The 13475-nt window shown below is 40.7% G+C and overlaps 1 protein-coding gene across 1 annotated transcript in view; it reads right to left on the minus strand.

Annotated features, from left to right (window-relative positions):
• Window positions 1–1376: 1376 nt before the first annotated feature.
• Window positions 1377–13475, minus strand: part of LOC119500639 (calcium/calmodulin-dependent 3',5'-cyclic nucleotide phosphodiesterase 1A-like) — a 31473-nt gene continuing 19374 nt past the window's right edge. The window contains exons 6-16 of the mRNA XM_037790474.1: window positions 12551–12667; window positions 11671–11811; window positions 11433–11533; window positions 10356–10481; window positions 10161–10262; window positions 8474–8594; window positions 7563–7644; window positions 6928–7036; window positions 5791–5975; window positions 3774–3962; window positions 1377–3683 (exon numbers count right to left, since the gene is read on the minus strand). Coding sequence (XP_037646402.1) covers window positions 3625–3683; window positions 3774–3962; window positions 5791–5975; window positions 6928–7036; window positions 7563–7644; window positions 8474–8594; window positions 10161–10262; window positions 10356–10481; window positions 11433–11533; window positions 11671–11811; window positions 12551–12667 — 1332 coding nt within the window. The 3' untranslated portion in view covers window positions 1377–3624. The remainder of the gene's footprint in view (window positions 3684–3773; window positions 3963–5790; window positions 5976–6927; window positions 7037–7562; window positions 7645–8473; window positions 8595–10160; window positions 10263–10355; window positions 10482–11432; window positions 11534–11670; window positions 11812–12550; window positions 12668–13475) is intronic.

The following is a 13475-nucleotide window of genomic DNA, read 5'->3' on the forward strand; positions in this document are numbered from 1 at the left end:
AACCTTTAAAGCGGTCACGTGTGTCTTTGATTTTCCATTTAATGGTTAGAAATCCACACTGATTCTGCTGCTGCTGCTGCTCCGCTTTCTGTGGGTTCAAACGTCTGGCCACGCCCCAATCAGTGATGTCACAGCAGGTACAGGTTAGTTTACATTTAATAGACAAACATTTGGTCTGCTTACATGTTATTAGACAGGAGTCGAACAAATACATCTCTTAAAGTCACAGTAAAACGGCAGTGAGAGCATTTTTAGCTCCCATGACGTGACAAATTTTCGATTAAAATGGAATATGTTGGCAGGGAATAGTTACGTAAAGGATTCAAATCCTTCAGATTTTATTTAATCTCGCTGTGTGTCTGTGCGATACAGAGCGGCAGAGAACTGCTGGACTCCACCTCCTTCACCCATGTTGTTAGAGGAGCATACCGGAGTAACGAATTCAACCTTAATCACATTCTTTGGATTTCAGTTTGCAAAGCTACTATGACCCACAAGCTGACTGTCAAGTGTGGTTGTATGATGGGTGGGGTTAGCTAGTCGCCCCAAATCCTATTTGATTGGATAAATGCCCCCAAGTTCAAGAAGAGAAAAGAGTTGTTTTGATACAAAAAAAAAAATAGGCTACTCTCAGATTAGAACTTGGGAAATGTACTTTTTGTTTCACTGTGTCTTTAAAAGGGTATCGTGATTTACTAGCGCTAGCATGAGTGTGAATAGTCACTACATCACCAAGCTTCTAGCATCACTTTTTTTTCACAAGGACGCAATGATGGACTTTGCTGAGCCACTTTCTGAAAGGGATGGCCTCAGACTGTATATAAAGATGGACGACATGACAGCTCCCCAAAAGTGAAGTCAAGACATCTGGATCGCCCCCTGGTGGCTGGCTGCAGTATAGGTCATAAATCCCGCCTCCTCCATGGTAGCGGATGGTACATGCGCCAAAATAAAAGTCAAAGTACACATCAAGTCATTTTTTCCCAAAGATGGTTTCTGTCATTTTAGGTAGTTCTTATCACGCTGATTTATGTTCAAGTGTTCAGTTTTCCGATAAGTTTGGTTTTAATTAGTTATTCGATGCTATAAAAAAGGGAGTGAGACGTCATGATTGGCAGTTGTGAGTCTCTGCCGTATCCAGGATATATTGGCTTCACTTCTGTACATTGGGAGGAACTGGAGACGCGTCGTCCATCTTTATATACAGTCTATGGTTGTCCTAAACACACACACACACACACACACATTTGGTACATATCGCTAGCTAGCTAATAGCCAGAGCTAGCACTGTACATTGGCGATTTGCATATGGAATGCAAAAACACTCCAGCAGTTGAATTCATGCAAATATAACAAGGAAAAAAAATTCAACAATCTTACAATGTACACCTTTATTTGTGGTCATCATGCTCCTTTTGGTCACATGGTTATGAACACCACCTGGACATGTTTTTTTTTTTTTTTTTCAGTGCAACTTAACGGTCATGAAGCTGAGTGCAGTTTGTTTGTTTTTTTGCCACACTGAAACATTTTCGACATCAGTTTGCACCAACTAGGGTGAATTTGTGTGAGCTGACATCTTTTGATTGACTTCCTCGCAACACATGTTTAGGATTGTACAGCGAAAAAGTGCCAGTTTTACCCTATCCCGTACTTCCATACAACATTATCACCAACCAATCAAGTAACAACAAGACTAAGAGTCTACAGCCATGCTAGCGGCTCTGTGAGGCTACTTTGGCACAGCAGTGCTTTGAGCTAAATGCTAACGTCAGCAGGCTAACATGTTCACAATAGTAAAGCTAACATGCTGATGTGTACCAGGTATAATGTTTACCATGTTCACCATCTTAGTTTAGTGTGTTAGCAATAGGGCTGGGTATCGGTACTCGATACCTTTAAGGTATCAACCAAAATAAACCAGTACCAAATAGTATCGAAACTTTTCCAGTCAAACAATATCAATCCTTTTTGTGCCTAGATTTAGAAAAAAATTGGTATTTGTCAGAGAGTGTGAGCGGAGTGGAGCACGAGCGAGCAGGGAGCGTGAGCGGTAGGATTTTAGATGGTGCGCAGAATGGATTTTTTAATCCCTCTCCAATTTCGCTCCAGTACCGCTCACACCATGAATTTGAATCAAGCCCAAGCGAGTGCGACCCAGGACTTGTGTATTGCGCACAGCGGCTGCGTAGGATTGTTTTCAGACTTCAGTCCAAAAGACAAAATTTATTGAAAAAAGATAGATGTAATTATTTCCACAATTCACAATCAATCCTTTATCTAACGATATATTCTGCTTCAATCCATATTTGTTGGCGTTTAGCCTTTCAAAAACAACATTTTCACTGCAGCCCAAAACTGTGTTCCCACTCACAGCACACAAAGGATGCACCTCTATTAAAGGGGCGGTCTAGCATTAATCAAATCAAACTGATAATTATATTCAACAAAGAAATTTGTTGAATATAATTATCAGTTTGAAAAAAAAAAGACTGGCTCATTAAATCCGATAAATCATTTTATTCAAATTGAGAATTTGAGACTCGAGGATTTCTTTTAGGGTGCTGTCATCATAAAATATGACAACAATCCGAAATCCTCAATAGAAACTTTGAATGTAAAAACTTTAAGGGTACTGGTATTGGTATTGGTATTGGTATTGGTGTTTGTATTTGTATTGGTATTGGTACTGGCATCGTAAGTTTTTAAACGATACCCAGCCCTAGTTAGCATGTTAACATTTTGTGAACTAGCACTAAGCACAAAATACAGCTGAAGCTGATGGGGATATATCATTAGTTTTGCAGGTATTTGGTCATATGTGATGATGGACATAAAGTTAATACAGTTCATAGTTGTTGAGACATTTCACTCAAAACCACATAAACCAACCTCTTGGTGGCGCTAGAGGAAAAGTCAGACGATCACCAAAGTCAATACAATACATCCTCTGGGAACCATGAATGTCTGTACACAATTTCACGGCAATCCATCCGATAGCTGTTGAGATATTTCAGTCTGGACCTAAAGCCATGTGGTTAACAACAACTCAGCTCTGACATCATAAATACTGTGTAGGGGCGTGGCCAGAAGGACAACATGCTTGATAATTTGAACCCAGAACAGAGCAGAAGTCACTCTTCTTCTACATATTATAAGAGGCGTATAACAACACACCTGTCGCTGCGCTCACCTCCATTCACAAAACCTCCGCTTCTTAACAGCTCCATGTCTCATTCCTCCAGATAATAAATATTTAACCTTATGAACAGCCACTGTATACGCTCTTTGGTTTTCACCTGTCAGTCTTTATTTATAAATTTTGATATTTTCACCGACATTGTTCCTCTGAGCCTCTAATAAAATCATAAAACACTTTCACCACAGTGAATGGATCGTGAAGCTGCTAAGAAGCTGTTATCTGATGAGTCACTTTGAATGTGGTATTTTCATGGTCAGTTGTAAACATGAGGTCTAGCGGCCCTTTGGGGGGGCCACCTAGGGGCCAATGAGCCAGCTGCTGCGTTTAAACAGAAGAGTCTGAACCCTCAATGTCACTGCACCGTTCCACCTGTTGCCATGGTGATCTGCCACAGTCCGATACAGCTCCGCCATGGAGCGCCATCAGGCGTTTTCAGGCACTTCATCACCGACCTCCTCCTTCTCTTCCCCTGGCCCCGCCCCTGCAACGGTTACCACAGCAACAGGTCAGCTGATTGAGAGTTACAGGTTAGGAAAATGTTTGCGTGTGTGATGTCACGTATCGTTCGTACCGTTCCAGGTCAGGTGAACAGGTGACTTGTTGTCTTGTGTTCCATCAGGAGGGGGGCCCTCTGAGTTCTGTGATTGGTCAGAGGTGGGTCCATCGGGGACACTGTGACTGGGGGAGGCGTGTGATTGGACGTCTGAGTTGACATTAGACTCCACTTCCTCTTTTTCCTTTTGTTCCTTATTAGCCAGCTCTGTGCACAACACAAGAACATTTAAATTACAGGAAATTATATAAAGAATCTTCCATATCTATAAGAGGGAACATGCAATATAATGTGCAAAGTATTTGAAATTACAGAAAATAACTAACAACAGTCAAGTGTTTGAACCAATGTTAGAGAGTTTGTACATACAGTAGGTACAGTGGTTTGTTTTTAAAGACAAATCTTGCTTTTTATTGTTTCCTTAAGAAAAATGACTACAACAACCTAAACCATGACAAATAAAGGAATATGTAATAACAGATGGTAACTTCAGTAAACTGAAAAACAATATATTCAAAAACAAGGGAACGGAAACAAAATAATAATAAAATAATAATAATAATTATTATTATTATTATTATTATTATAATAATAAATTTAAAAAAAATAATAAATTAAAATGTATTTTAAAAATAAATAAATAAATAAAAATTTATTTTAAAAAATAAGTAAATAAATAAGAAATAAAAAAAATAATGAATAAAATAAATACACACCCCAGATTCCCAGCACCTACTTATGTCCCTGTGGTCTGTACAGTGGTATTTTGAGCTTTGATCGTCAGCATACTAAAATGCTCACAACGATGTCCAACACGTTCACCACCGCAGTTTAGCATGCTAATATACTGTATGCTAATTAGCAATAAACACAAAGTGCAGCTGAAGCTAATGTCATTAGTTTTGCAGCTATTTATTGTAGGTTATATGTGAAGATGGCACAAGGAATCACTAAAGTCATTAGTCAATCCTTTAAGGACCTTGATTATCACAGCAATCCATCAAATAGCTGTTGAGATATTTCTGTCGGGACCAAAGTGGTGGACCGACCGACATTTGACGAAGTTTAACGGTGAAGGAATCATGTTTACTTGTAATCGTCCTGCACTATTTAACACTCCACTGAAGCCGGGAAGTCACCTTCTGTGTCAACCCTAATTAGACTAACGACTGTCAGGAGAGACGGTCATTAAAGGAGACACCCAGGTGAGAGCAATGTTCCCTATTAAGACGTGTGATGAAACAGAGCCAAACCATTTTCAATCCCAGCGTCTGAACCAGGAGATTCAGATAATAAAATTTGAGAAGTTGGGAAACATAGACGTAATTTATGACATTTTCAAAGGCTGGTGGCAAAACCAACATAAACACTGAGCTAACATAAATTCATGATTTTGAGTTTCCTGTACCTTTTAATCCACTGTCACGTCCTTGTACTTTTTTTATATATAATTTTATTACAGGGATGATGTATTTTTGGAGAAAATAAGTCCTGTGGCAAACACACGTTTATAATACTTACACGTTTTTGTACAGCAAGATAATCTCCACAAATGAACCCCACTTTAATGATTTTTTAAGCGTAAATGCAATCGCCAGAAGTAAAAAGCTAACGTTAGGCTATGAACAAAGTACACAACGGTCACATGAGCGCGGGTATACACAACGAGGCTGTAAAGGCAGACGAGTCGGCGTGATGACGTTTAGTAGTTTCATTTAGCCACTTGTCAGCAACCGCCTTTTTAAGACGCGTAAAGGCTAAAATTCATGAGTGCGATGTTTACTGACATATTTTATGTCGTAGAAACATTAAAATCTCTTCAGCTTGTGTTGACCACAGACCTTATTTGAGGCATCTAACTAAAAACCCATTGACCTCCAGACGAGGGAACCAGAAGTGCTTAAATGCTAACTCATTTCTGGGGTTTTAGGAACTCATTCCTGCAGCACTCTGTTACTTGACGCTTTGAAAAAATATTGTCCTTGTTACATTCATGCCAATAAAGCATATATAAATTTAAACTGAGTGTGTGTACCGTGCACAGACAGCTCTTTCCATCTGTCCTTGTTGCTGCCAATGACACCGGATAGGTGGACTTTCAGAGCCGGCAGGTCGATGGCTGTTAGGGAGAAGTCTATCGGTCCATCATTACTGTTCCCATGGCGATTACTGCTGTGTCTCTGCACCGACTCCACGGTAACTGTGCCACTTCCTGTTAGACTGGAACAGAGCAGAGTTAAGGACCAGGGTCCATAGGTCAGAAACAATGGAGCCCCACAGAAGTGTTATAGTCACATGTTCCATATTTTATCCAATCGTATGAGACAATCGAACAACTAGGAAGTCCATGTAAACTGGTGATTCAAACTGCTCCTTTAGGCCCCCTTATAAGTGATCTGTAGTTACTCACGTTAGCTCACTAGGCTGGTCTCACACAGCTATACCTACGAAAAGTAATACACTGTAATTTGTATATATATCTCAGTCACGTAGGTTCGTGTCCAGTATGAAACCAGAAGTTAACGTTGATTTATTTGTCACGTAACTTGTGTACTTAAGTAACGCCACTTCCGGAGTTATTTTAAGCCAAACCACGATCTTTTCCTAAACCTAAGTTGTTTTATTGTCTAAACCTAACTAAGTAGTTATATTGTCTAAACTTAACTAAGTAGTTATATTGTCTAAACTTTACTAAGTAGTTTTGTTGCCTAATCCTAACCAAGTCTATCTTTTCCTAAACCGTTTAATTGCCTAATCCTAAGGAGACACGTGTTGCTGGACATTTGTAGGAAAACAAAGGTAAAAGGAGGAATAACTTTTTCGTAAAGTATCATGCGAACTGTTGCTTGAGAATATGTTGTTGCTCACACATATCTTAAACAGTTCCACACAGAGAGGTTTGCAGATTTTACATTTTGGGAAAAAAAGAGCACTGCTGTCACATTAGTACTTGGTATCAGCTAATTTCCTGAGTTAGGGGAGAGAACATTGGATCGTTTTTCTAACACTGTTGCTCGTCTTTTGGACTGATGATTCAATGAGAGTCTTGTGTCCATCCAAGCCTAGACAGGGAAACCAGTTCCAGTTAACAAGCGATTTTCAATACCCAATCTTATGTCTGGAAGTGGATTTCTTTTGTTTTGTGTAATAGTCGTAGTAGTAGTAGTAGTACCTGGACCTCTCTTTGCCCTTCTTGTCCTCTTCTATCAGAGGACCAATCACTTTCTCTGTCGTGTCGATCAGAACGCTGAAAGTTGGCTCCACGATGAAGTCTATGAAACCTGCAGCCAGAGACAGAGAGACAGGATGAGAGAAGAGGAAAGATGAAAGGTCAGAGGATGGAGGAGTAGAAGGACAGTATGAGATCAGTTCTTCAAACCACCAGCAGGTGTCGCTGTTGACCCAAAGTTAATATACACAGACTGTTTCCTGTCAGGAGTATGGTATGAGTATCTGTCAGTTATTATTACACGGCTGTGTTGAATACTCGATTCTGATTGGTTAATCACGGCGTTCTGCAGCCTGTTATTTCTTTATAGCACACCGTTGCTATGTATAACAGGCCGTTGCTATGTATGACAGGCCGTTGCTATGGGTGCAGTTCTGATGTCGGACTCTGGAGAACCGTTTTTGTGTCAAAATCTTGATTTCTTAACTAAGTAGCCGTGTAATAAGCGGGATAATGTACAGCGAGCGGGTCATTGTTGTGAAAGAATCCCCGACCCGGCTCGCTGTACATTATCCCTAACATAATACTCCTCACCTGCCGGTGGTCCTAATGTATTATAGGTTGATGGTTGATCTTACCTATCTGTGATTGGGCGATCATGGTGGCTTTGCGGTCACAGAGAGGAGAAAAAGGAAGGCCGAGTTCCACCTCTTTATCTCCCTGGGAGAGACACAGTCACCAAGGCAACATGAACATGGGTATTTATCACATCCACTTGAGCATGATAAACACAGCAGAGCAGACAGAAAGAGGGGAAAAAGCAACCTGAATACACAACAGATTACCTTTCTAGACCTGTGAGAGACATACATTCTACACTGATGGGATTAGTTTGACAGATAGCAAACATATCGTTGTGTTAAATCATTAACATGTATTAGAGATAGTCCCATTTAGAGGGCAAGTGTTTAGGATTTGGTGGCGTCTCATCATCGGGGCGAGATGAAATGCCTCCTCGAGCTTCTCAAATAAACATGATTTTTATTAAATGTGTCATTTCAGGTCAACGTCATTGAACTAACCCAGACTTATTCTTTATCATTAACAGTCCCGACTGCCATCACCATCTCAGACAAACAACAATAGTTAACGGAGCCCAAAGTGACACCTTCACAATGCTTGTTTTGTCCAACCAATAGTCCAAAATTATCACAAAATAAATTTAAATAATTAAAAGGAAAAAGAAGCAAATCATCACATTTTAGAAGCGGGAACTAATGTTTGTCATTTTTGCTTGAAAAGGAAATGAAACAATTAGCGAAATAATAATTTTCAATTGACTAATCAATTAATCAACTAATCGTTTCAGCTGTACTTGTACAGTATAAACTTTTGGGTAGTTTCATATAAAAAAACATCATATTTTATAAGCTCTTCATAGGTTTTGTATACAAAAATCTTAATTTTATGAAATAATTGTAACAATTGTAATTAAGTAAGTAGTAACTAAAGCTGTCAGATGGAGTAAAAAGTGCAATAGTGTGTGTACCTGTCTGAAGAACTCCTCCATCAGACTGTGAGTCCAGCGGTAGTGCAGCGGCCAGGCTTTGGCTGGATGACTGATGTCTGCCGCGTGAAGCATCAGAGACAAAACCTTCACTTTGTCTAGACTGGAGAGAGAGAGAGAGAGAACAACAAACAATTAAAAATCATTCAATAATGTAAGAAGAGTCTTCTATTTACCCTTAAAAACTTTAGCGAGAAACATTTTAGTGAATCTGATACTGCCTGGAAAGGGAGAAAAACTGCTGTTCCGTATGTCACGTGAGCACTGTTGTTGTGTCTTTCATTCTGTATTTTTGATCATAGTGTGCAGAGTACGGTCCCCCAGACAGCCACTACTGCTGCAACAACACAAGCAGAACCAGCGTGTCAACAGGCTGATGACAGCGTCTTCCCCAAGATCTCATCCAAGCGTGAGCTGAGAAGCGTGACAGCCGCCGTCCCTTCTACACCTCCACACCTCCACACCTCCACTCCACCAAACAAACAGAGAAGGGATCCTGGACTCTGGTCAGACTCAGTACTATTCCTGTGAAGGCCCCTACGGAGACGCACAGACCGATCTGGTTCAGCAGCCTGCAGGACCTTATGTTGGCCAATTCACCAAACTCCCACTGATGAGCTCCATCAGATGGACCAGCCACACGCAGTCTGCCAGGATGAGCTGATCAAGTCTTTGATCACACTGCTAAAGCATATCATATTGCATTTTTATAATCATCTACCTTGAAAGGTATTTGGGTAGGATGAAATTATGATTTCTTCCGCAAACATTGAATGAGTCCAGTCCAGGCATGACGGGAGGATGGTCGGAGAAGATTAAAAGAGCAACTGACTCCAGAAATTACTGCATCATTTTCATGTTATAATGACATATTTTCTCAATATTATTATTAGACACCAAATAATCCCCTTTTTACAAGAAACCTTTCTTGTTATACCAACATATTATTTTATCTTGTCACATATATATCTTGTTTTATTACACAACTTTGTTTAATATCTTTATAACAGACCGTTGCTATGTATAACAGACCGTTGCTATGTATAACAGGCCGTTGCTATGGGCGCAGTTCTGATGTCGGACTCTGGCGGACCGTTTTTTGTGACAAATGAGTGCTTTCTAAAGTAAGTAGCCGTGTAATAAGCGAGATAATGCACAGCGAGCGAGTCATTGTTGTGAAATAAACCCCATGCTGCATCACCCTGTCGGGGTTTATTTCATAACAATGACCGGCTCGCTGTGCATTATCTCTTACATAAAGGACATTCCTGTTATTACACAAAATCAATGTATCTTTTTAAAACAATATTTTTTTCTCATGTGTCATATGATATTTGAATAATAGATATTGTGGTTGTTCTGCTTTTCAATCCGGGTTGTGTAAGTTTGTTTGTAGATGTTACTTTTTGTGTGATGAAAATTAAATATCATAAAAAAAGAAGAAAAAGTTAATTGTTATATTGATTGTAACATGAAAAATATCTTGTTATAACCTGAGAGATATCTTTAAAAAGAGAAATTAACTTTTCTACAATACTTTTTAAATCATAAAAATGTCCAATGATCATAAAAAGTAGATTATAACCAGCTCTATTATGCCGTACAGTAGCTAAAACAAAACCCAGATACATGAAGATTAGACGTCAGAGGTCATGGCTGCAGCACTGACCACGGTGTCTGTGACAGGGAGTTCCTCATGGTCTTGATCTGCTGGAAGTGACAGGACATGTCTGTGGACATCACCATCTCTATCACCAGAGCCCTCAGCTCCCTGCCAGGAATCAATACACATAATCACTGATCAATCACCGGTATCACAACTATTAACTCATCGGTGGTGTGTGATCTCTCTGTGTGTGTGCACCTCCAGTCGTCCTTGTTCAGGTTGATCAGGATGTTCATGTCCTCCTCTGCCATCAGCCTGTAGGCGGCGCTGACGTGATGGTTCTCCAGCACCGACCTGTCGTTGTACAGAATGGCCGTCTCCGACCTGACAGACAGATACGACATCCAATCAGACGCTGACGTCTGCTACAAACGCCTCGACAACATGTTAACGTTCTTTCTTATTCTCCTGGTTAATGGGTAACTTAACCCTATTTTCCCATGTGTTTGTGTCTAAGTGACTAATGGGGACAACATTTTTTTAATTGTTCCAGTATTGAGAGAGAGTGCTATAAACGAGCAGCGAGGGCAAGTGAGCAGCGGCAATGTAACGTTAAATTCACTAAAAGTGCTTGTTTTTGCCTCTGACAGGCTCAGATTGTTATTCTAAGTGTCTGACAACATTATAGAAAGGACCCTACGGAGAAATAACACCTTTTCCTTACCTTTCTCTTGATCCAGTCTGTTTGTTATTGTGTTCAAGTCCCGCTCAAGGAGAAGTCTCGTTGTGATATCTGAATATCTGTACACTCTGGCTCAAATAAATACGGGCGGCCATCGATTCAAAGACCTCATCCACGTTGTGGAAATCATCTAAATATTCAGCTGTGACATTGAAAATCTTTAGATAACACTAAGCTACGCCTTCTGCACTCCAACACAACAAACACTTGCTGTGTTTCCACCATGGATGTATTCCACTATTCCACCGTTGTCCAGCAGCACGTCAGCTCGCCAGGTTTCACAACGAGATTTCTCCTTGAGCGAGACTCTTTCCATAAAGTCAGACACTTATAATAACAATCAGAGCCTGTCATGGCAAAAACGAGCACTTTTAGTGGACGTAAATGACGGTGTCAGCTTGCCCCAATAGGATTACATTGCAGCCTGTGAGCAGCCTGTGAGCAGCTGCCGTCTACAGCGTTCTCCCTCAATACTGGACCAATTTCAGAAATTGTTGTCGATATTAGTCATTAGGCACAAAAGACATGGGACAAAAGGGTCCAGGTTGAATCTTTATAGAATATGGAATAAGTTGATTACTTGTCCAAATTACCTGGTGTGGATGTGGAAGTTGTTGGTGGTTCCTGTGTGTTCGAAGTCGTGAATCGCTGCAGCAAAAACCATCGCGAGAATCTCCAGCTCGCTGAGCCAGTGCTGCACACACACACACACACACACACACGCACACACACACACACACACATTGTTGGCCAAGTGGGATAACTCACTGTGCATAGAGACCATGTACAGACAGTGAGACACCGTTAAGTGACAAAGTGTGTGTGTGTTACCATCAGTCCAGTGTGTAGCATCAGGAAGTGGGCAGTCTGAGTGACATCAGCGGCGTGGATCAGGTTGTGGTAGGGGTTCTTGTGTTTGCTGTAGCCGTTCTCCAGAGCTTCAACAAACTGCACCAGAGCCTGCACCGGGATCTGGACACAGTACCACAGGTAGGACAGGGAGTACTGGAACTATGAGTTCTATACTGTGTCTATGTGGATACTTAATCATCCTGAATAACAAAGATATCTAGTAGCTTGGCTACATCATCTCCAATTCTTTGTTCTTTGGTGGATGCATTGCGCTTGTACTGTTTGTCCAGTAAGAGAGAGCTACTTGTTATGGTTTTAGGCATGGGCGGATTATGAGACAATGAGCCCCTGGGCACAGGGCACACCTCTCCTACATGGGAGCAAGACACACAGACTTTGGGATGCTTTTGCCTCATTTTGTTGATGTTATGCGTCTCTTTGTAGTTGTCATGCATCTTTTCGTGATTATGAGTATATCTTCGTGGTAATTTTTGTCTTTTTTTGGTTGTCTTGTGTCTCTTTGTGGTCTTTTTGTGTCTTTTTTTGGTCGTTCTGTGTCTCTGAGGTCATTTTGTGCCTCTTTGGAAACATTTTGTCTTTTGTGGTTGTTTTGTGTCTCTATGTAGTAACTTTGTGTCTCTTTGATGTAATTTAGTGTCTCTTTGTAGTCATTTTGTGTCCCTTTGACAGTTTTGACATCTTCAGGGGCATTAAAAAGAGTAAATTGCAGCTTCAGCCCTGACTCACCTTGAACCTTTTCATGAAGAGATCTGCCCACCCTGTACACCTAGCACCCCCCAACCCTGACATGAGGCTCCACCCACACCCACAGGCGTTAACGATAAGAAGCTGTGTGTACCCTGAACCTGTTGATGAGGTCATAGCGGGTCATCAGTTCGTAGACCAGGAACTTGAGGGCGTGGTCTGAGGTGGCCTCGTGGAAGGAAAACACATCAAACGACCAGTGATCCACTTCCTGGAAAACAACCAATAAGATTCAGGCTGGACATTAAACAAACATCTAATATGGGACAGTACAATGCACATACGGCAGCTTCAGTGTAATGTAGGATATCTGCCAGTAGAGAGCAGCGTGATTATAACGTTTGCTCACGCTGGGAGGAGGTGAAACAGCTTATCCAATTAAAGGAATCATTATGATAATTCATTAGGTCATAATTACGTTTGGGGATTATCATCATTTGTTGAGATTATGATTTATACGACGTTGTTTTCCAAAAGTTCTATTTCTATTGTTTCCGTTTGTGTTTTGCATCATGAGAGAAGAATAAATAAGAAATGGCAGCAGGTTAATTATTGTTTAATTTAATTTTTTTCTTAGTTTGTACAGGAAGCCCTGAGGGGAAAACATATGTCATTAAACACACACACACACACACCACCTCTTCCTTCCTTCCTTCCTTCCTACCTTCCTTCCATTCCTGTTCCTCTGACCTTTCCTTCTCTGCCTCCTCCTTTCCTTTCATTACTCCTTCTTTTTGCCTATGCTTTCCAGTCCTCCACTATCTCCTCATTTCGACATTAGACTTCTCATTTCCTTTTCTACATCCTTCTTCCCTTTTTATCTTCCTCTTCTTTTCCTTCCATAACTCCTACTTTCCTTCTTTACCTCCTATGTTCCTTTCCTACCTCGTCATTTGTTCCTTATACCTCCTACTTTCATTCCCTTCTTCCTTCTTTCCAACCTCTCCACCTCTTCATTTTCCTCTCTACCTCTCGCTGAGATGAAGGCAGAATCATTAAGGATTTGAGCCATCCGAACA

Source organism: Sebastes umbrosus, chromosome 13, assembly GCF_015220745.1.
Source record: "Sebastes umbrosus isolate fSebUmb1 chromosome 13, fSebUmb1.pri, whole genome shotgun sequence".
Classification (NCBI taxonomy): Eukaryota; Metazoa; Chordata; class Actinopteri; order Perciformes; family Sebastidae; genus Sebastes; species Sebastes umbrosus.